General features: G+C 44.2%; 1 protein-coding gene across 9 annotated transcripts in view; it reads right to left on the bottom strand.

Annotated features, from left to right (window-relative positions):
• Window positions 1-23,733, bottom strand: part of ACACA (acetyl-CoA carboxylase alpha) — a 148,072-nt gene that overhangs the window by 20,521 nt on the left and 103,818 nt on the right. For all 9 annotated transcript variants that reach the window (XM_056341575.1, XM_056341593.1, XM_056341568.1 and 6 more), the window contains 5 exons: window positions 13,946-14,089; window positions 13,069-13,189; window positions 10,510-10,606; window positions 6,667-6,763; window positions 5,846-5,981 (listed from right to left, as the gene is read on the bottom strand). In XM_056341575.1, the coding sequence (XP_056197550.1) occupies window positions 5,846-5,981; window positions 6,667-6,763; window positions 10,510-10,606; window positions 13,069-13,189; window positions 13,946-14,089 (595 nt within the window). The remainder of the gene's footprint in view (window positions 1-5,845; window positions 5,982-6,666; window positions 6,764-10,509; window positions 10,607-13,068; window positions 13,190-13,945; window positions 14,090-23,733) is intronic.

Raw genomic sequence — 23,733 nt, 5'->3', positions numbered from 1 at the left:
GGCAGCAGACCTTTTACATATCTTTATAAAAATTAGTGTGTGGGGAGGGATGTGAAACAGCAATCTTCTCTTCTTGCATTAAAATCTGTTTAAGGCATTTTGCTCAAAATTAATAAGAACAGCTCTACTGTGTAAAGACAGTACATTGAAAATACCAGCCCCAAAGGTGATTTAAATAAAAGAGAAAAAGGGAAGGCAAAAGAATGTATATGAGACAATGTAGTTATAATGGATGTAGCTTGTAATGGGAACAGGCACCCTTGAATATATGTATATCTTTTGTAACATATAATAATATATAGAAGTATCAAATCAAATATACAAGAAATGAAAAATACTTATTAGGATCATCTAGTCCCTCTCTTTGTTCACACAGGACTGTATCCTACGTTTCTTTCCCAGTGCTTTTTAAAGCTTTCATTTAGAAATCCCAAATGATAAATCTGCTACTTCTTTAGGGGCATTTCCACGTTCAAACAGATAAAATTTTCCTCAGTATTCAGCCAAACTTCTTCTCCTCCCCCAGCCCCATTAATTTAATATTACTACTCCTTGCATCACCCTACATAATGTCTCCACTCCTTCAGGCTTGCTATAAATAGCAGTAGGCTTTTCAGTGTTTGGTTTGGCTTTTGTTCCCCTTAGACACGCTGTAGGTATTCATTTCTCATGTCTCCCAGGACAGTATATCCAATCCCCTTTACCATTTTTGTTCTTTGCTTAGTTTGCCTGGTTTTTTCTGCCCATTAAAACACCAGTGCACAGAGCAGAAAAAATGAAGTGGGTTGCCTACATGTACCATGCACACATGCTGCCCTTCAGTAATAGTCTTGAAAGGCTGACACATTTTTATTCATCTAAAATCCCTGTATCACTTGAGAAAGCCATCACTTCCAGGGAAGAAAGAGGCTCCAGCCAAGGTCCCCTTGGCATTTAACCCTCACTTTAATGTTAAGCATTAACAGGAACATAATTAAGTGCTTAACTCTTTGGGAAACACACACACACACTCTTACAGATATATACTCAGACTAACATATATAAAGCAAGGAAGAGAGGTGTATGTAAGATACATGCACATGTGTGTGTATATATACACACACACACACACACACGCACGCTAGTACCATAGGCACTGATGTGATCTCTCCAGTTCACTTGCAAGGTCAATGTCCAAGTACCCAAGAAAAGGAGCTTCATGTTATTTAAGAAACGTCAAATGCTGATGAAGAGAAGAACAATTTATTTCCTCTAATTGTGAATAAACATAAATTACAGCAGAGACAGTGGGAACTGAGAACCAAACAAAACTCCAACCTTTCCCTTTGTCCTGAGCAAAGAAAAAGACCTCAAAAGGGGTGACAAATTTATTACTAATTATACAATTATTTTATTATGTAGTGCTAGTAATAAACCACTTGAAGTACTTTCAGCTAATTCTAGTGTTAAGAAAATAATTGCTTGATTCAAATTATTTTAACTGAATTAATTCTTTACTAGACATTTTTTACTAGTGCTACATAATAAAATAATTGCGTAATTAGCAATACATTTTTCACTCCTGCCAAGGGTATATATTTTACTCAGGTTAAGTGTAGAAAAAAAGAAGTGCTACTTGTTTGAACAAGGCAGAGGGAGGAGAAGCAGAGAAACTGAAAGTTGATGCTTTCTGTGCATCACTCCAAATCTCTTCCAGGTTTACCAAGGTGGCATGGGCATGGTCAGGGAAGTATTTTTGTACCTACAATACTTCCAGGATCAGACTTGCAAAGCTAGGCAACAGCATGAGCTTTACTGCTATGCGGTTCTGTATACACTTACTCCTTTTGGGATCCTGCAATACAGCACTTTGTTTTCCTGGAGCATCCCAGCGGCCTCAGTTTAATATTTTATGTATGGATTTACACCAACTGCTGGCTTCTCTCGCGTGCTCGAAACTTCCACTGAGGTCAGTGGACCTGCTGCTGCGCTCGTGGGCTACAGATGCACCTTACCATGGTCCGATCTGGCTGTAAACTCCTCTGCGGTAGAGTATTTCCCCTTTTCTTAGGGTAACAGCTTCCAGTAACGGAGACCAAGCTTTGCTCAAATAAAAAAGAGGCAATCAGCCTGAGTGCTGCCATCGCAGGGTCCCTGTGGTGCCATCATGGCCACGGAGCTGCTGAGCTCCAGAGGCAAGCAAAAGGGGACAGCAAAATGGGACCACAGCACCCACAGGCTACAGAAGGGTCCCTGTGCTTTTGCATGTTTTTTTCCTCGCACTATCTCAACTCTTCAATTTGCCTGCGTTTACACATGTCAGCAAAGTGGGGACTCTTAGAGAATGGATATTTTTAAGAGGTAAAATATAAGAAGAGCTGAAGATCATAAAAATACTGCAAAGACAACCCAAGACACCTGCCTGTGTCGCCATCACCAGAACACACAACCCTCCTGATTTACATTAATACAGTATTTGAGTGAACTATGAAACATTTGCCATACTGTGACAAACGCCTCTTATTTGCAGTTTTGCTGCATTCTCTGCTTTTACAATGGAAAATACTGCACCAAATTTAGCTGCTGCAGGGGGTAAATGATGCCAGATCTCAACGGTGATCACTGCTCTGTGCCTGAGCTGCCCATGCAGCCCTAGTGCCTTGGTAGGATACACACTTCATAAACTGTTAATAGTGTAACTAACATACTTCCTATGTTTAAAACAACATCCAACTGTTCCATCATCATCCGTGCTGCAAAGAACCCCACACACGTTTTAAGAGCGGGCTGTTTGCACGACTGTTCTTGCAAAGAAGTTGCTTATGTTGAGACCGGAAAAACTAAATATTGTCTTTTTGGGCCAAATTTAATTCCTGTATTAATTTAAACAGCATAATAAGCCACTTGCAAGACAGAAATGCCACAGAAGTCCTCTTAAAAGCAGCAGCGTTGCTCGTTATTCAGTAGGGCAGACAGCGTTCGCAGCGCACTTTCCCATTCTCTGCCTGCCTGCTCAGTTGCAGTGTGCATCAGCATCTACTACACGCAGACATGAAATCTGCTGGAAGCTGTTATCATTACACTGTACGTGTAAATATTGGCAGTCAGATGCATCAAGCATGCTAGAAAGGCTGCAGACAGCTTTTTGCATTTCCATAGTGTTGGGCCGTGTGCCCTGAACCTCCAAAACTGGAACGGATCTCATCAGCTTGGCTGGATTATCAGATAGGACCTGAAGGTAAACACCAGGCATAGATTGGCTGCAGACACATAATGTCCCTCATAAACCCATTACATACAAGCAATACTGTCATTCAACATCCAGGTAATCAGAGATTTAAAACAGCCTTTTCATTCTACTGAAATTTTTTTATTGTTATTTATAACCTGTCCCAGGAAAAAATAATAAGTAAAACATGAAAAACCAACTGCGAGTGACCCTGTAGCACAAGCAGCGCTGCAGTTTAATGTCGCGGGGATTTGCATGCTATCAAACTATTCATGCCGAGTCCAAGACCCTGGTGCTAATTTCCAGTAAATTTCACGCTTGATGTCTCCCCGTTGTGGGTCACTGCCGGTTCGCCTAAATAAACCACTTCCAAATGGCTCCTCCATCTAAATATTCAAGCCAGTTTTTATAATTTAATTTTGCATTATGCTGAATAGCCTTCTGGCCAGATAGAGCTCATTGGGGAAACCACCAATACCGTTGTGATACGCCTTTATTTATGTTATTTATTTATTTATTTTATGGCTTGAATTACACCTCCTAGGCCGACTAGGAAAGAGGCAGGGGGGACTGGGGGGGGTGCCTCTGTCTCTCTTCCCTGTGCCCCCCCCCCCCCCCCAACTAATGTCAATTTTCAGCATAGCAAGAGCTGTCTCTAATCTTTTCCTACTCATTACACACAATTTTGGAGTCATTTTACCCACAGTGCAGTCGGCTCCTGGCAGTATGTTTGTGTGCACTGAGGGGTGGCATAATTGTTTATTTTCCCTCCCTGCATAATCCCCAGCCAGCACTGAAACCAAAACTGCAAACAACTCCCCAAGGAAGGCAGAGTGTGTCAGGAGAGACCAACACTTGCTAAGCAGCCCCCAACAGCAAACAACATGCAGGAAAACGCATGGACCAAGGTGCAAACTGGCTCTGTGCTTCCCTCCGCTGCGGCAGCTCTCTCCTCCTCCAGCGGCCAGTAGGGCAAAGTGGGGATACACAACACAAATATTAGTATCGTTGTAGTGCCTTTCTCGGGCTTCTGGCTGCAACTTCAAAGCTAAACTCAGTTTCTGAAGCACCCAGCAAAGGACACTGGCAAAGCTGTCGGATCTCACAACATAAGACAAAGTAATATTTAATGAATGCTCAGTAAAGTTACATCAACAACTTCCCCGTAAGTTGTGCGGTAGGGAAAGCAAGTCACGAAGGCAGTGCAGTAGCGGCACACGGAACAGAAGCCATCCTGAAAGGTAACAGCTATTCTGCAGAGGAATGAATTTTGCCATCTTTTGCAAAAAGACCTTCCGTCTTTGCATCTGCAAACTCAATGTCATTGCTTTCTGCCCTAACAAGACAGCAGAGCAAGACAGCTGGTGTCACCCTGCGAGTCTTTCCAGAGCAGGACCTTGGACCATGTTAGTGCATCTAACTTTTCTTCTTTGCTCATTAACTGCCACATGCAGGTAAGAGGCCATAATCTTTTACTTATTTAAATTTTATAGTACCAATCTCACATTCTTGGCACTTCACAAAATTTAAAACAGCAATATGTGGTGCAAAAACGTAACTGCTGGTACATTAACTGAGCAGTTTTCTAACTGTTCACTCCCTCTGAACATCACTACCACCAAAAGAGCCAACTGGGAGACAGTCCTTGACAGGACAATGTTACAGTAGGAAAAATCATTGATGAGACAATGTTGACAGAATATGCCTATACATTTTTGATAGGTAATATTGTTGGCTTGTCCAGCCCCACTTTTAAGCTGGGACACAGGATATAAAACCTTCCTGAGCTGAAGGGGTTTCCTGAGATTACTGCTTAACTAGCCCAGGCAGGCAGCTGCAAATTTTGTTAGCAACTAGACCACTGTTAACATCCAATTACCTGTTCTCAATGCAGATCAGAATTGGTTGGACTTGGTGATCTTCAAGGTCTTTTCCAACCTAAACAGTTCTATGATTCCATGAATCTACAATCTGGCCAGTTCCTCTAACTGTATGCGAGGTACATACAAAAATACAGTTGCATTGCATATTTGGAAAAGAATGGTATCAAATTTGCAACTTGCATATTCTGTGTTATTCCTGCAATGTGCCTGTTAAAGACAAGACACACAAGGGGAGCAGAGTCATTCCTCTTTGCCACCACAGCTACTGCAGCACAGCATCCCCTTCCTCTAGCTGGTTGTGCAATGATCACAACTGACTTTCAGGAGAGCTGGGCAGAGCACTGCCATGATTTCAGAGAGCTGACATGTCCAAACGCTCTAGTAGGCCTAGGGAAGTATCCCTTATTAGCATTTCTAAGGGAGGTCACATACTTGCCATGAAAGAGACAGGCTGGATGCACACTGCATCAAACTCTGGTGAAGCAGATCCATTCTGCAAGTTTCTGGGTACAAGCTGTCACCACAGCCAAGCCAATGTAATAGCTAGCTGCTACCCAAAGACACGACCTACTTCTGTCCCTTGCCACACATTCCCACTGCTGGTCTGTCCCCAGAGAACTGCTTCAGGATGCTAAACCAGCAGAGCCGGTGCCATTGGGTATGACACAGCAGGGAGCAGCAGCAGCGCACTGAGCAGTAAAAGACAAACCACTCTACAGGACAATGCCAAGAGGGGATCTGAACTGATGGCTACCTTTCATTCCACCAGAGAAGCCTCTCCAGTTAGCGAAGACCATCAGCGGCAGCCCTTCTCTGTTGAAGTCATTGATAGCCTGCGCAGTCTTAAAGGCAGAGTCAGGGAACCACACCTGACCAGCCTGCTGGATTATCTGTTGTGAACAAAAAAAACCTGTTAAGCCTTGAAACACATTAATGTAAGAGTTGGCATAAGAACACAGAAATACATGCAACAAGAGCTGTGATATGGAATTAACAATGAGGAATGCAGCGTGTGAAATGCTTAGTATCTGCTTGCCTACAGAAAAATCAGGACAATTCTTTTGTCACCAAAGTCAAGAGGAGCATTCCCACTAGCTTAGAAAAACAGAGATGGCATTGTGACTGTGGAAAGCACATGAAGGAGAAGGGAGAGAAAAGGATAAGGAAAGGAGAAAACCCCAAAGAGATGTAGGGCCGGAGCTGTAAGATCAGGCAGAAGAAAAGCAAAATGTCAGAGCAGAAAGACCGTGAAACACTATGGTCACAGCAAAAGGGGAACAATTTTTGCCTACCAGATCTCCTGGGCCCTAGTCCCTGGCACCTCACCTAAGTCGTAAGAGAAGCAGAACTGCTGGGGAACATGTCTCCTGCACGAATGGCCAACACAACTGTCTGTTCACTCCTCCCAGCAGCTGCCATGCAGCACCTCACCAAGGAATGGCTATACTTTTTGTCCCACATTTGGGGGCAGGGGGGGTGGGGCGGGGGGGTGTGAAATCCCATCAAAAGAAGTGTTCTTTCCACAAAAGACATTTGCAGAGGACAAACAAGCACCTGAGCACATGTTCAACCTACCTTGGCCTCAGAGTCCAGGTTTGCAGGATCAGCAGGGATGCTGAGCTCCACCGTTCTCGTTTCTACGGCAACTACTCCTACAGGTATTCCTCCCAGCCTGGTAACATGCGAGACAAATCAAAATTCATATTTCTGCTGTTACAGAACTAGAATTTTTTTCCAATTTGCATCAAAATACTCAAGAGAGACAAATAAAGCAAGCAAATGGTGGAAGCAGCATTCTGGCCTTTTTGAAGGATTTAGGTATGTGGCTGGAGAATTTCAGAGCAGAAGTCACAGCTCTCAAAGCAAAAACTAGTTCTAAAAACTAGCACACACCTCACTAAAAATTATTTAGAATAAACCAAAGCCCAAATTTTGAACGATATAGCTACATGTCCAGCAGCAGTCACCTGCCACCACCACACAGATTTTGACGACCTTGACTACAAAAAATAAACGTGAAGACTCAAGGCTCCCCAGCCCTGTTGTCACAAACACTGTCAGCTGATGAAATGCATCTACAGGCTGCCTGTCTAAGCAATGCTGATGTCTCAGCCAGCCTAAACCTCCACTGCTTACAAAACCCTCCCTCTCCCAAGAGGTTACAGTGAATGACAGGTAAAAGGTTTGCCCATCTACCTCATCCCCAGAGCTTCTGCTGCAGGATGACTGCACGGGTGGGAAGGGTGCAGGGACAGAGAGATGGGCAGGGAGTGTAGGCACCAGGGAGGATGCTCAGCTCCGCTTTCCACAGCATCTAACCACTCCTTTACACAAAAGGCATCTTGCTCGCGATGACAACTGCTTACTCCCAGGACAGGAGTCCCAGCAGAGCCTACGCTCTCTCCTCAACCACCTCAAGCTGGATGGCATGTGCTGCAGGCAGAAAAAGCGACAAGGCCGATGTGCACTAGGGGGTTGAAAATATTCCCATTCACTATGATTAAGAGTCTGCCTAGAAACCCGTAATTGCAGAAGCCGTCTTAAATCGGTAACTTATAACTTCTATATTAGGGCCCATGTGACCTAATAAAGAACATCTTTATCCAAGTATTACAGTTATTTATTGAACTTGAAAACAGCTCAAAACAACTTCTGTTTTCCATAATACTTCATATAAATTTTATCAGGCTAGCACATGAAGATGCTACATCTTGTTTTATAGTGTGTCCCTGGACAAGTTGCCATAGAATAATAAAAGACAATTTACAGCCAACAGCACACGTATTCCAAACATACATACAAAAGATGAGTTTTGGCAGCACTTACAGTAACAATCCCAGAAGAATACATTCATATTTGTTTTTTCAAAATACCACTGCTTTTGAAAGAAGTCAGTTTCATTTGTATTATATATACCTGTTATGTGAGAGTCCAAAGCAACTTGGAATTTGTCAGAAGAAAGGAACTGCAAAAGTGAAGCTGAGCATGGGCCTGGACAGAGGCTTTCTAGCTTTGCCAAATCATTGATTTCTCTACCCATCCATGCCCCTCGGTATATTGGTTAACCTAAAAGCCTTTAAATAATTATAGGACATTGTGAGATAAAACTTTAGAGTGTCACGGATGGCAGATAAAAATACCAAAGTGTATCAAAAGGTCACAGGACATCCCAAGGTTACGTGCTTCAATTAAGAGTGGAGTCAGCAGATATTTTTGGCTCCTCTCAACAATGTATAAAGATGAGACAATATTCTGAAGGGGAAGGATCTTCAGGGGTAATAGCACTCAGACCCCTGGGACAGAGACAGGCAGAGCTGAGCTGCACCTGCACACAGACGCTGCTCTGGCTCAGCCGCAGTTTGCCTCTAGCTGGGCTTGCACAGCCCATACGCTGACACTGCCACGCTGCTCTGCCTCGTGCACACACTCCTCCTCCTGCCCTGGTACCTGAGGAAACGGGTACGTTTCATTGTATCACATTCTGCACTAGGAGAGTCCAAAGGCAGCTCTAAACCAACTAAAGACCCTCAGAATTCTTATGAGAAGAGCAACAGAGGGACATCTTGCTGAGCACATTCTCTTATCTGGACGCCTCCTTCAGTTGTTATGCATTTCATTAACATATTAACAGAGCTCCTGATGGCTGTTTTAGAGATGTCCAGAATGCACACATCCTCTGGGGTGTTGCACATGAGCTCTAGTGAATGCCATAAGCTCTGCTATTTCATAGCGTGACCTCTGGCTCTCTGACCCTCATTAGGAGGGCCCTGAACTGTGCCTTTTGAAAGTCTAAAAGAGAAATGGGAGCTCGTGGCACCAAATATTCTTGGGCCACGGGTGCTATCAACATAGCGGAGAAAAGGAGCAGCACTGATTCACAGCTATACCGGCTGGGAAACTAGGTGGCTATCCCAGGTGTGTTTCAGAACAGTTGTGTCCCTCTCTGTCTCCCACTGAACGCTCTGGTAATCAAACACAGCATCACCAGGGATATCCTGGTACTATGGTCAGTTCTTGAGTCACCAAGCTGATGAGGCTAGAGGCTGATGGAGTCAGACCCCAGGGGTGGCCACAGGATTTCTAGAAGATTGTAAGTATTATCAGGTAATTTGGCTCTGGGTTGTCGGCACTGGGAAGTGAAAGATCTGTAAATAAAGATTTTTCTTTGCTGCAGACTTCTGCTAGGAGCTAGGGCAGTCTCAACACCCGCCATGCACAGGCACGACCATATCTCATTAAGTGTAACACCTGAAGCCTCCAGGATCCCACTCAGGTACTTCAGGTTTTTTTCCTCCCCTCTCATTTGCTAACAAAAGAAAGGGGAAAAAAAATAAAATATTTAAAAAAAAAAAAAACCACAAACAAAAGAAGGCTAACAATTAACCAAAACCACTGACATCAATTAGGAGCTGGGAGTCTGCTGGAGGCAACAGTATGAAGCTCTGTCTTGAGAGGAGAGCTGGCGGTATTCTGAGGAATGAGGAGTGACAAAGGATAAGCACGCTGCGTTTGGACAGCTCAAGCACTTGTAGTGAAACTCAAGGGAGATAAATGTACTCTTTCAAAATGGCTTTATTCCGAGAGGAAGTAGACAATCAGATCAGGAAACTCACAGCGTCATTGGGGGTGGGGGCAAAAAAATAAAGAAGAAACTAGAAAAAAAGGTGATTGAGCAGGTTTTGAGCCCAGCTCTGATTTGCCTTCTGTCAAAATACAGGACCCTACGTGCAGGCTTCTGCTTCCTGCCAGCGCGGAGACCTGCAACGCTGAGAATGACCCAGGCTGCGAATATTTTCAAGGCAGGGATCTCAATCCCGAGGCAATGGGGAACATTTTAGAATCCTGCACAGGTGCGACTTTGCAGCAAAGTAAGGGAAGTGACTCCCTTTGGGAGGAGGCGAGTGCCACAGGTGTCTGGAGCTGCGCATCTCTGCATCATGAAAAATAACTAAGTTCAGGTGCTCGTTTGGAAAATGCTCCAAGTTATTCCACCCAAACCTCAATGTTAAGCTCTCCTCTGTGCAGAGTTTCTTGCGATTTGCTCTAGTTTTAGCTGAACTTTTCTTGCAAGTTAAATAAAATGCAAAACAATAAGCTGTGTAATGTACCTTTCAACTAAGGCAGAGCTGAAAGAACGCCTCACTATGCAACCACGTACCTACAGAAGCATATACTGTCTGCCATAATTTTAAACAATCTCTCTCTTTTGGGCTTTTGTGCATGTTAAAGCTGTCACCTCCAAGCAAAACAGGAGAAACAATCACACCATGCTTCATTCATGTGGCAAAGAAGTATCCTATTCAAGTAATGACTTATTTTTACTTATAGCCATCAACTTCCAAAGGATGTTCTAGAAAAATGCAAAGCATAACAAAAATTTCATTTCTACAAATGTCTGAAACACCTCTTAGAATTTACCTTGCTCTACCAACCACAACTGTCTGCGCCCAGGGCTGCATGATCTCCAGGAACGAGCCATTGTCAAAGAAACCACTTAGCCACTGTCCTTTCTGACCTAAGGGGAAGGGGGAAAAAAATGGAAATATCAGAGAAGGGAGGAAAAAAGAAGAGAGAGTATCAAAGGAGCAACAGAAACTTGCTTAAAAATACCAACTGGAGAAGGTAGCACTGCCTTTTTATTTATTTATTTTTGAATAGATTATAATACAGGAGAGCATTAGTCAGCTAAGCATTTGTTGTCTTCAACCATCATGTCTTATTTCATTTGCTAGTCTGCATAAAGACAGTAATTTATCAGCAAAAGCATCATTTATTGTTAAACGATGGGGTTCGGGTAGCAGAGGAACTCTGTGCGCTTTTAAATAAATAACTTTTTTTCAAGACACTACAAACATTTGTCAAAAGGCAGTAAAGTCATTAAAGATGTTTTTCAAAATGCCTATTTTATTTTAAAACTTATCTCACATTTTTCTCTTGATTCTGCCTAATATCTCCTTTAACGAAAGAATGTTGAAGAGGTTCAGGAGCTAAATATAAAAATTCCTGTGATATTTTAAAACTAGACCACACATCTTAGCATGTTTCACACATTCTTTTAGAGAAACTGGAATGAAGTACTCCGATACCAAAAGCCTCCTTGCTCCAGAGAAGACACAGATGATGCACCTCTCCCAGAACTAATGCATGTCACCATCCTGGATCAGAGTACATGCCACCAGGCCTATCCTCTTGCCCAAAGAATGCAGCAACTTCCTCATGCTTGAGAGAAATCCAACTGTTCCAGAAGAGAACACTACCGAGATGACTGCAGTTCTAGAAGTAAACTTTTCCTAACCCTTGCAGACATCAGCTTCTACCCTGAAGTGTGAGGGCTCGATCACCCTGATCGTGCTAACCATGAACTAATATTATTTGCCCTTTATGAGCCAGTGCAGTATCAGACTTGGGGTTCCTCCTGAATCACAGACACCAGTGTGATTCTGGCAAATCTGACAGAAAAAAAATACTGACAAAACCTCTCCACCTCCAGACCAACAACATCTGTTCACTAACAATCCACATACATTCCTTCAAATACAATTCTCAGGGTGACAGTAACCTCCACGGGAAGCGGGGTGGCAGTTTACAGTATATTTCTCTACTTTCTATGGGTGTTTCTTAAGTGGTCATGGAAGATGCTATGAATGAGTTAAGCCTCACTTCGGCGACCTGTGCAGTGGCACGGCACCGCTGCCACTCTCCAGACGTCAGACCATGGCAGGAAGGTTTTCCAGTATTTTAGCTTGGACCCTACTCCAGCAAGCAGGTAAGGCCACAATAAGGAGTTTGCATTTGGGCTGCCTGTGGATGCTGGAATGGGGAGTGACATGGAATGTTTGCAGAGTGCTCTCTTTCTGCAGCCCTCCAGCCTGCAGAAGCTGTATATCCCAAAGTCAAGGCATCAAGATACCCTAACCCACCCAGACAATTACAGAAATCTCTGGGAGCACCTGTTTTCCACTGGGGTTTCATGAAGCTCTGAAAAAACCCCACACCAATCCAAAAAAAACCCCAAGTCCCTCCCAGCTTTAGCTCTTGGCACACAGTTTCTGAGGAATGCTTTAATCGGAACAAGCACCTCTGTTTCTGCAAACCCAAGTCCAAAACCAATTAAAAGTGGAGATCCAAGCAAGCTAACCTCTGCTGACTTAAACAGGATGGAGAGTGTTTTATCAAGACCAAACTTGTAATTACTGTGTTCTACATTCCTTGCCTCTGTGGCCCCACTGTAAAATGTGACCATCCATTTCAAAATTATCTCTTTATCGTGAGCCCAAAGCTGATCGTTTAGATTCTGGCCTCGTGTCGGGCGTCAGTTTGAAGAATATCACGGCAATATCTCCTCTAATAAATGGCTTTAACTTTTCACCTAGGAGATATCTGCTTTAACTTATCACAAGGAATCATCTGCTTTCCTTAACGCTTCCACTAAATTAAAATCTGAAGTCACTCGATTTGGAAGCCAGCATTAGCTGCACTCAGACAGCTGGATGAATTACTTGAGAGATGATGAAAAAATATTATCCAAAACCAGAAAACTTAAGTTTATCACAAATCTCAATTTAACCCCCCAAACTCATTAATAACAGCAAGTATAATGGTTACCCAGTTTGCAGCTTGTATGTACACAGGCTGCGCAACCCCAGAAGCATGCATGCAGGTGCAATGGTTTGCAGCAATTCCAACACAATTATTTTCCAAGAACTGCAGACATACTGCGGTTCCCTCAGCGTACAGACCTTTTGTATATGGACTTGCCTCCAAACCAGAAAAAAAAAAGAAAATCTGTAAAAGTAATAATTGTGGGCATCCTTAAGCACTCAGAATTTATATGCTATTTTTACATATTATATTCCAATTGTTTAGAACTAATTACTTTGTAAGCTCTGAAATACATTTGGATTGCAGACACAAAAACTTGACAGTCTTGAAACAAGACACATTACTACATCTACTGGTCACGAAAGAGCTACGTACTTGGGTTTGGGCGTCCAGCCAGCATCCAGCGAGGATCATAGGGAGTCTTGGTAGGAACAAACTCAATGGTTCTGTCTATAGGATCCTTGACTTTGAGGATAGGAACAGGGCTGTATACACTCTAAGTGAAAAAGAAAAATATTGAAGGAATTCTCCTGTGTGGCTTTGCACCAAACACCGGGTCTAAAGGACCTGGTCAGAGTCCTCTTTCCCCCACACTGCACAACCCTTTGACTGATGGGATCCCAGAGCCTTTTGGCAAGAGCCTGAAGAAACTTCCAGTGTGCTCCATGCACCCTCTCAAACCCTCCTTTGGCACCACCTGGCATACCCTGTACTTCATTTGCTCTTGAACTTCAGGCATAGCCAGCACTAGCGAGGCGCTGCAATTTAATCTTTGAAAGGTGACCAGGCCACCCAACTCATTCTATGCACTCTTTCCTGAAGGAAGGTGACCTGCATGTTCTTGTTGCTACCTTCCTGGCTGCAGAGCAGCTTACACATATATATCAACTCCTATAAATTACTGTCTCAGAAGGGAACTTTTGGAGTCTTTTCCATAAGAGATAATCCACTGCTTACATAAAATCCTGCTGCTCGGTGCTGAGGGCAGCACACCAGAGGAGTGGAAGTACCCAAGGCAGTGGCAGGCTGACCCACTTCACAGCTCCTGGAGCACGTTAAGACAAAGCCTACTTTGTTTACTTCCATACACCATAATGCTCAACAGCCTCGATCAGGAGCCTAAACCATTTGCTAGGCACCATGCAAACACAGTAAAATACCCACAGATACAGAGAATCCCCCAGGCCACAAAACTCTGTGAGCAAAGCGGATAGGTAGTGGCAGCCTGCACTGCCGCAGGGCCAGGAATTACCTTTGGCATGTAGGAAAGCCACTGCAGAATAGTGTAGACTCCTTCAAAATCATCACACACGGTGCTGTGCGTCACTCCGTTGTTGTGCATTATCTGGATCCCACCCAGCTGGTTGTTGGAGGTATAAACTTCCCGTCCAAGCACCTTTTGAAAGAAAAACAGGCAAACCATCAGTAGACGGGATGGGACAAGGAGGTGTGGGCCAAGGAGATACATACAAGGCCTGCAGCAAGTCATGACCGCTTCAACACCAACAGATGGAGCAAACCACTCACAACAGACCTTCCCAAGCTCTGTGTGCAGGTAAGATCTTATGAACAACGATCCCGAAGGGGAACAATCCCCAGTGGGGAAACTGAGGCAGAGGGCACTTATATGACTTGCCCTTCCCCAAGCAGCAACTGAGCCGATATGTGACCGACTCTCCTGGGTGCTGACCTGAGCTCAGCTCACCAATTCAAAATTGCTCCAACTAAGACAACTGGTAGGGTGAACCCATTTAAGCCTTTAATTGGGAAAAACCCCAACACTGCGCATGAAGTTGGCTATAGCAAAGACAAAGCCCACCAGCTCCTTAGAGAGACTAGAAAAAGTAAGACCCTGACTGCTGGGCTTCTAATTCTCTTGCACAGCTCCATCTCTAATCTCAGCCCAGGCACCGCAGCTCTTTTCTCATTCTCCTGCTGTCTCTTTCCATTTGCCCTCTCACTGACTGATACACTGATCTCTCGGTCACTCGGCTTTCTGCTCCACTGAGTCCATATTACTAATAACACCTCTGCCACGGCCAGTTTACCTCATGAAGGCAGGAGCACATCATTACAAAATAAACTCATAACTTTGACATTCTAGCAAATACATGCTGTTTGTTATTTTTATGGGTTGAGTCTTTCTAACAGACAGAGGGCATTACATACCTGCTTCATTTAGATCTTAAAAACCCCCTCAAACACACACAAACAACCTGCCCTCCCCAACCAACCAACCTTCTTTAGGAAGAAGGGATGCCCCAAGAGAGGAGCAGCCCTGAGCCCAAGGCAACCCGGTCCTTATGGAAGGGATGCTTGGGTGTGACTTCATCCTCGTCCCAACATCCTATGAGTGCCCAGGACATAACTCATCTCACCCACAGTAGAGGGGAACTCCACATTTCTCGGGATTTGACCTTTTGGGCTGAAAGAAAGAAGGTGCTAAAAGGATATGAAAATAGAAAATTTTTTATCTGGTTATAAAACCACACTGGACCAGTTAGCTTTCTTCCTGCACAACATCAGTTAATCACAACTGGGGTCAGGGAGCCACTGTGCCCACCTAAAGCCTAACTGGTAAGGCACAATGTTACTAAATTCCAAGTTTATTTTCCTTTGGATGAGAAAAGGCCTGGTAGTGTGGCATTTCACAAACCTCAGCATTTTACAGGCTGATCCTCACAAAACTGCCCATGAGACAGATGTCAGTCGAGGTTTACATACAGAGGAAACCAAGGCACAAAAGTTACACAACTAGTCCAAAAATCTGTAGTCAGTGTAAGCACGTGGGTTTGCAGAGAGATATTCCTGGGTCTCCCTTCTGAGCTCAAACACCTTCATCTTCCTCTAACAAAATCAGTGCCATGAAAAGACATGCTAGAAAAGACAGCAGCATAGATTTAGCTTCAAGGAAAAGAAAAGCACAGGCCTCCAGATGCCAGGCACAAGCCTAGCTAAATGCTTTCCACAGAGGAAAATAAAAATAAAGAGGATTTAAACTCCCCATCTATGAACTAATGCAAACGTATGTACATGCAAAATGGGCCTCTGCTGCTGCTTATCTGGAGACACTGTAGACAGCTCAGGTTTACCACTGCTGACAGGCAATGAAAATAGTCTAATATACCGCCTGCTCTCGCCCTTAAATCCCTTTTTGGAGATCAAGATAAATATGCAGTTCCTTTTCCCGAGTGCTCCAGACATTTCAGTGAAGTGGCAGAGCATTGTGAGGGGCTGTGCACATGAAATCCCTCTGTAATACTGAGCGAGCGTAGTATTTACTTGTCAGTGTTTGTCAGCAGAGGCAACGCAGTCCCAAGCTGCATTTAAAAGTTGTACCGATGAGCGCCTGCTGCCTTCATTTGTATGACATATATGTCCACACGTGCACTCACACCTGTGCTGAGTGCAGCAGGAGGGATATGTAATACGGGCTTGCGCAAGCTCTAAATCAGACCCTGACTTAAGCGCAGTGGAAATGCAAAGCAGGCTGCTCCGCGCCCCAGTGCGGCAGCTGTGCAGTCAAGGGGTTAAAGAGGCTGTCTTCCAGGGACACTGCTGGGCTGGGTGCTGGTCCCCAAGCCTGCTTCTGCGCCTGTGCTCTTCCGTCTTCTCAGGATCAGAGATCCTGCCAACTTGCTTCGCGCATACAGCTGCAGACTGAATTGGGTGCCAGAGGTTAAAAGGCACTGGAGGGCTAGCCAGCTTATAGACAATGATCATTGGGCTTGAGGAAAAAAATGAATGCAACAGCTCATCCATTCAGCTCTGCTAACCACCTCATCTCTGACCTCAGAGGACTACATTTTTAAAGGCTGACAAGTAATTCAATCTCCAATTAACAATCTTAAATGGTGCAATGCATATTGCTGTATAAATGTTTCTGTGAGAAAATATCCAAGAACACATCTGCTGGAGAAGTGCAAAACCAATGCTCCTGCAATTAAAGGATTCAGATGTTCCTCAGCAAGACACATGGTCAGCGGAGGCATGAGTGGATTTAGAAACGTTGCTAAATCAGTTAGATAAGGAATGCTAGAAGCAAACTCATGGGAGAAGAGACTGCACAGAATTAAATCCTGTATCTGATATGACCAGGATCTGTCAAAAGGGTAAACTTCAAATCCTGAGAGTTTGGGTCTGCCAGGGGTACATGGAGTCACATAACGTAGGAGGTTAAAGAAGTGAAAGTAGCATTAGCCCAAGGCTTACAAAAGGCATCTGTTTAACTACCAAACACGTGCATGGAAGGGTTAAGTTCACAAAGCAGGTCCTTCCTAGCAGAAAGGTTACCAGCACTCCAGGGAACAGTCAAAGATGCAGCTACCAGAGTCAGCTGCCACAGACCAGAGATCAAGAAAGGTCCAGCAAGAGGGGCAGGAAAGAACAGGTTCCAGGATTGTAAAGCAGAGATACACAATACACATAGACCTGAATATTGGCAATATTTGACCTCCGATCTTGTGCTTAATCTGATGGGAAAGACAGACAAAAAAGAGCAGCCATGAACAGCAAAGCACCAAATAGTAAGCTTCTGGCACCAGAAAGTTTGCTTTAAATTAAAATCTTAACACCTCATGAAAGCTCACGAAGACTCCAAACTTGCCCCTTCTGAGGTCTCTAGTGAGAACTCTTCACTCCTGTTACTACTGCTTTCCTACACATTATCCCAGCTCCTTTGCATGTTGGATATAATTTTCTCTTCTCAATTCAGCAGCAGCCGGTCTGACACTTCTGAGTGAGGCACAGCAAGCGCTGCCTCCCTCCCCGGTGTTAGCAAACAGGTCTGCTTCCCCTTCCACCAGCAGCCCTTCCCCGGCTGCCCCTCCAAGCACTAGCATTAACGGATAAAGCAGGACCGCCACCACCTACTCCTTGTGTATTCGATGCCGAAGGCCTCCCAGTCACTAGGAACCCAGGTTGGACTCAGATGAGCCACTCAGTTTCCCTTTCCTTTGCTCCTGAAGACAAGCCTTTCACGTGTGTAGAAAGCAGTGTGTTTAACAGGGTGTGCAGGACAAAATGCTTCCTCTGTGCCCTCATCTCAACGAAAGCATGAGGAAATCAGTGGTCAGAAGGCAATGCTAGTTCTAGAACAGCACGTGTTAAAGCTCAGCCCATGACTGCAAGAACTAACGCTATCTTCCAGATAATGCAACCTTTGATACCACATCCTTACAAAATACATGGGCAGTATTGTCAATACTTATTTCATTTTGTCCACCAAAAGCCACTCTTCCTACCGTAATGGGAAATGGCATTTCTTTTTACTTCAGAGGATCTTTTGGAAAGTACAAAGGGGAGCCGGGATTCTAGCTAGCAGCCTTTTCAGCCTTTAAAAGACCATCCTCAATACGTTTATAAGCATGTCATATGCATATTAATAATTTTCTAGCACTCAAACCCATGATGACCAGCTGCTATCTCTGTGCTCCTTTTCAGAAACTGAGCTGCTGGTTAGTTGAGACATTCACTGCAAAGCTGGTTTGGCTGCAAACCTGATTGGCTCCTATGTTTCATCAAAGATGAAAGATCTGAAAAAAATGACAGCAGAGGGCTTGAATGGGAATCATTATGTAACATAAGTGCTGTTATTATTCAGAGCATATCATGTGTTTATATCAAATATAAGTGCCAGATTTTTATCTGAATAATTTCAATAATTGCAATTCCCATCCCACCATTTATATTATCTGCCAGAAACCTGAAGCAGAAAAGGCACATGCACGTACTATAAATAGCCTATTTTTCATAAACAGGCAGAAATGATCAGAATGAATGTCTCATCAGAAAACACAATATAGGAACTTAAAACCTGGCTGCTATTATGTGCAGTCAAGCCTCAACAGATCTTACAGCGTTCATTTCTATCACTCAGCTCTTCCCCCACACCTATCATGTCGTTAGTGGGTAAAACAGCAGCAACGCTGAACAGGAGAACCGAGCTGAGGAAGGATGCCAGCACGAGCCGTGCTCCTGCACAGACCCATTCCTGGAGCTTTAGGCTATTCGCATGGCGGCACGAGCACAGACACCTCCTCTCTGCCTGGAGACGGACTGCACTTCTTGCATTTCTAATCTATGAATGTGTGCAGTTCCTGCACTTTTAATTTACGAGCATTCGGTGGGGGACCCTTCTGACTTGGGAACATATTGGCTCGGTCTAATGCTTGGAGATTATTAAAGTCAGAGCTATACTCCACTATCAAGTCTACAGATCTTTTATTTAGAAGATATGGTGCTCTAAATGCACAAAGAGCTCCCTGTCACCTTCACATTAAAGCCCCTAGTGCCTGGTAAATGGAATTATATAGCTGTCATCTCCTTTCCCCAAAGTTTTAAGAGTACAATGGGCTCATTTTTTCACACTCCATCCCAGCTTCAGAACTAAGAGACCTACTTTGTATTGATTTAGAGTCTCAGAAATAAATAAACCTGCTTCACCAATGTGATTCACAAGAAATTCATGATACACTATTGCATGATATATTTCAAGCTGTGGCTCCGGCTCTTTTTTTCCTTTGGTGAGTGATGGGGGAGGTGGGAGGTAGGGGGAGGTGGGGGGGAAGCTGACAGCCTGATGGTTATTGGAGATGGCTACTGACTGCAAATCCAGAAGCAGGTCTTGCTGGTGGAGTCTTTTTCTTGCTTTAATTTGGTGAGATCAGAGGGGGAAGGGGAAAAAGCAATTGCACTTCACCTGGAAGACAGCAGGGGAAGACGCATCCAGCTGGACACTGCAACTGCAGCTGGTCCTTCTACAGCACCTTCTGCCTGACAATCCCAAAGCACCTTACCAATACAAAGGGAGTAGGGCTCCACAGCTGATCAGGTACCAAAGAGGCATTCTCTCTGCAGATGGCAACATGAAACGTTACTGGAAGGAAAGTTTTCCCATCTTGCAATAATTGATGAGGAGTTTCGAAAATTTCTGGATTGCAACAGAAAATCAAGTTTTACAATCTTGAGGTCTGAACAAGTATCAGACAGGGTCAAGATGTTTGCTTCTGACTTCTGAAATATTTGTTGTAGACGGTAGAAATAAAAATGAATTTGGAAAAAAAGAAGTCTATTGGGGGGAGAACGTTTTTTGACCAAAAAAATTCCAAATGAGAAATTCATCAAAACTGGTACTTTTTCCTGAAGAATTCCGGTTTCAGTGAAATGGCATTTTCAAATGAAAAATGTCTTGTCAAAAAATTCCTGCCTAGCTCTCCTCTCCTGGTGTAGGAAGACTGCATGTTTTGCTCAAGGTCACTCCACCAGTCAGAGGTAAATCAAAAGGACTCAATATACTTTGCAAACTAAAGTTACGGCCCCCTGTTCTACATGGCGCAAACATTCATAAATCCCATCTGTCTCAGTTAGGGGTTCCCTAATCTAGGCACTAGCCCTACTAATGATTGTCTTCATGATACTTAAAGATCTTGGACTATGTTTTGGTCATTCCCTTAGTCACCTTGTGGAACACAACAGAACCCTCTTATTCAGAGACCATCCAAAGGGACAGGCTGCAGTGCAGGTACCTCCTTCCCCAGGACAGTGAGCCTTTGCTCACTTTGTAGCGTGGGCTTAGGCTTAACCGTGAGATACACAACAATTCTCCAGTGCTGATCTTACAGTTCCCGCTCATGTCCAGAATGGCAAATAATTTCTCAACAATTCACTGCAGAAAAGACCCACAGGCAAGTCATCTGGATATCCTCCCAGTCAGGGCCAGTTATTCTGGGCCATGTTTGATAAGTGCATTCTTCCATTCAGCTCCAGTGGAACTTGAGGTACCACGGTTAGCGCTCCAGTAATACCATACCTGCAGCATCACCAGGAACTGGGGTACAGTCCTGGTTACATGAAACATATAAAGGGTTTAGAATATATAGGAGTTTCCCTGGAACGCACAGGGGCTGCTGTGCTAAACTCCTCTTTAGCAGGAATAAATACACACCCAGCCCCCACAGCACAGACACCATCCACATGGATAAACTGATCAAGATCCATATTAAAAATGATAGAAGGAGGGAGAAAAAAAAAAAAAAGTCAACAGAAATCTATTAGACTTTCTTCCCTAAGCAAACATAAAGGGACTGATAATGCGATGCCTGGAACGTAAATTGTCTCTAATGGGAACAATACACAAATATCACGACTTAAAGAAAGGCAATTAAAAATAAAATGTAGAAATGAAGGTGGTGTTTGTTTATTTGTACTCATCTGAAGTCCAGGCATCCATCCTGCATACATTAATTTCTCTACACAAAATGAAGATCTCTGTTACCAGGACTGCCACCAAACAGATGCTTCCAGCAGCTAATGCCTCTTGCTGGCATTAAAGAAACTAATTCTGCTCTCTTCCTAGTGCCAAATTTTGCTAAACTGAGACTGACTCTTACAAGGGCTCTACTCTCATCTCATTTCTCAAACCAGACTGGCTTTATTGGGGTGTGAGCAATGGTGACCTATGCCAGGAAGACCTCCAACAGCACCAATGTCCTGCATCTGTTCTAAGAGAGCTGGAGAAACCAAGCTCCACCCATGACACCACCCTTGCTCTCACCGCATCTTCTGCCGCAACCACCCAAGGCACAGCAGAGCGGCCCCTCCTGCCTCCCCCACCACTGGAGCCAAGAGCGGGGTAACCTTGGTGAGATCCACAAGAGGAACTGACTGATGGTTAATGCTGTTGAAGTGTCAATTTCTGTTTGACATTTCCTAGACCCTCTTTGATTAGCATTCTCAAACACCCTGTGCCCATACGTATCTTCCTAATAGTCTTGCTGTGCCACTACAGAAAGATTCATATCATGCATTAATAATTATAATGCTTCTTTGAATGACAGGGATGGCACTTGCTGTTCTAACTCACATGATTGCTCTGATCTAATCCCAAGACTGAGTCATCTTGAGCAGATACTGTGCTACTCTTGCCTTGATTTAAAAAAAATAAAAAGAGCTTTCTACATTCGGTATTTTACAGTAAAAACCCCAAACAGCATCAGTCTCACAGGGCTTTTATTTATTTTTCCAGATTGTGAAATTGAAGGGTAAATATTACTGCTTGCCATAGTCAAGACCAATCTCTTGTACAAGACAGGCTGTGTAAGCTTCCTATTCCTCACACGAGCTCCTCCAGAGAGCCCACACCTGAGCCAGCAGCCCCTGGCACAGGCACAGCACCTTGAGCAGCTCCGCCTGCTCCTCCCAAGCCCTGCCCTGTCATCTCACCCTGTTATTTGAGTCCCAGGGTGCCCAGCAAATTCTGCAGCTTCCCTCAGCCACGATGTGCTAACACCAGGTCAGTGCCAGGCTGCTTTAGCGCAGAGACCAAATGACACCCGAACTCGCAGGCAGGGTATGTCCAGGTGTCAGTCAGAAGACACTACAGAGCAGCCAACATCAGAGAGCACTGTTGGCTCAAGTGCCTCAAAATAAACTTGCCCCACCGAGCAACTTACAGCTGGGGATAACCACCACCCAAACGAGCTGGTTTCAAGCTGGCTCACACAGAGGCTGCTCCTCTGCCTGCCAGGTGGGTGCTCCCCCAGGTCAGCTGCAACCCTACCCCAGTTCTGCAGCCAGGACGCCCCAGATGTGCCTTGCTGATCCCACTTATGGCTTCCACAGGCAGCACAATTCAGGACTGAATTTAAAATGCAAGGATATTCTCTTCTGGCCCCACGCAAAGGGGTTGTTGGGTTTTAAATGCAGATTGTCAAAACGATCCTTGCAGCAATTATGGTCTGTTGTATCAACAAGTCCTCAGGGACTCATCCACAGTCACGTGATTGACACATACACTACACTATCTTGACACGGTATGGCACCTATCATGTTAACGTCTTTACCATGCACAAGCAGTGTCTGCATTAACGAAAGATGTACTCAAGAAAGGTCATTGGACAATTGCTGGTACTAGGCTTAGAAGTTTTTTAGATATTTACATATTACATTACCAAGGCATCAAGCTTCCACTGATCAGCTCATCTCACAAATACCCCTCTTAAAGCTGTTCTTCAGAAATGTTTTCTCCCCCTAAAAACCACCCGTTCACAGTGACAGAAATAGTGCATTAGTAGCAATCTGGTGAATTGGTTCCTGAGCTCTTTCGGGTCTAGAATAGGTTATACAAGCAGACACATAGTTTAAATTAAGATCATTCTGAAGACAAAAACTTCCACAGAAAGAACTCCTGAGGATGGGGTTACCCACCCTGCCAGTGCACTACTCTGGCAGGTTCTTTCCATCTGATGAGCTCAAAACACACTGCAAACACAAATACTCGAAACAGTACGGTTTCAAGACCAAGCTGTCGGCAGGTAACTGTCATTATACCCATTCTGATCAAAAACATCAGACCACAGCCAGGCAGGCAGCTGGCTGCAGACTGGGAAATGAAGCCCAGAGTTCTGGTGTTGTACTTTTCATATTTTAGTGGTTTCTGACTCTTCATCTTCACTGCCTCCTTCCCTACATGGACATATACTCCTGGCAGGTGGCATTTGTCAAGCTCACGCTTGGTACACTTGGATGCTCCTGACAAACCAGGCCAACAGCACGGCGCCGGTGCCATGGGGCCCAGGGGCGAGCACACTGGCGGACAGGTTGAGGGCCTGATGCATCATTCAGACAGGCCAAGCCTGGAGAGTCGGGGAGGGTCGGGGGGGGCAGGAATAAAGCTAAACAGGAGGGAGAGGACACAGAGCAGTCTGCTGGTTAGATTCTTCCCTTCACCTCCAGAAGTGATGACCACTTTAGATGTCCTATTGTGAAGTGCAGCATGCAGTTTCATCATCACGCAGAACATTAACTGTTTGAGATACCAGGTTGAACATCTGTATAACAAACTGATGTGGATCAAGTTAGTAGCGGTACCTGAAAATCTCTGCTAAACTTGGCTTCTCTTAGAAAAAGCCTAGAACATCTGTCTGTAGAGAAAACGTGATTGAAAGCCACTATTTGTTTACATTAACAAAACAGTCTTAAAAACAGGATTTCTTTTAAACACAAAAGACAAGGAGGAGCAAACTAATTAAAAATAGGTCA

Source organism: Falco biarmicus, chromosome 1, assembly GCF_023638135.1.
Source record: "Falco biarmicus isolate bFalBia1 chromosome 1, bFalBia1.pri, whole genome shotgun sequence".
Lineage (NCBI taxonomy): Eukaryota > Metazoa > Chordata > Aves > Falconiformes > Falconidae > Falco > Falco biarmicus.
This window is presented reverse-complemented; position numbering and strand designations above follow the sequence as displayed.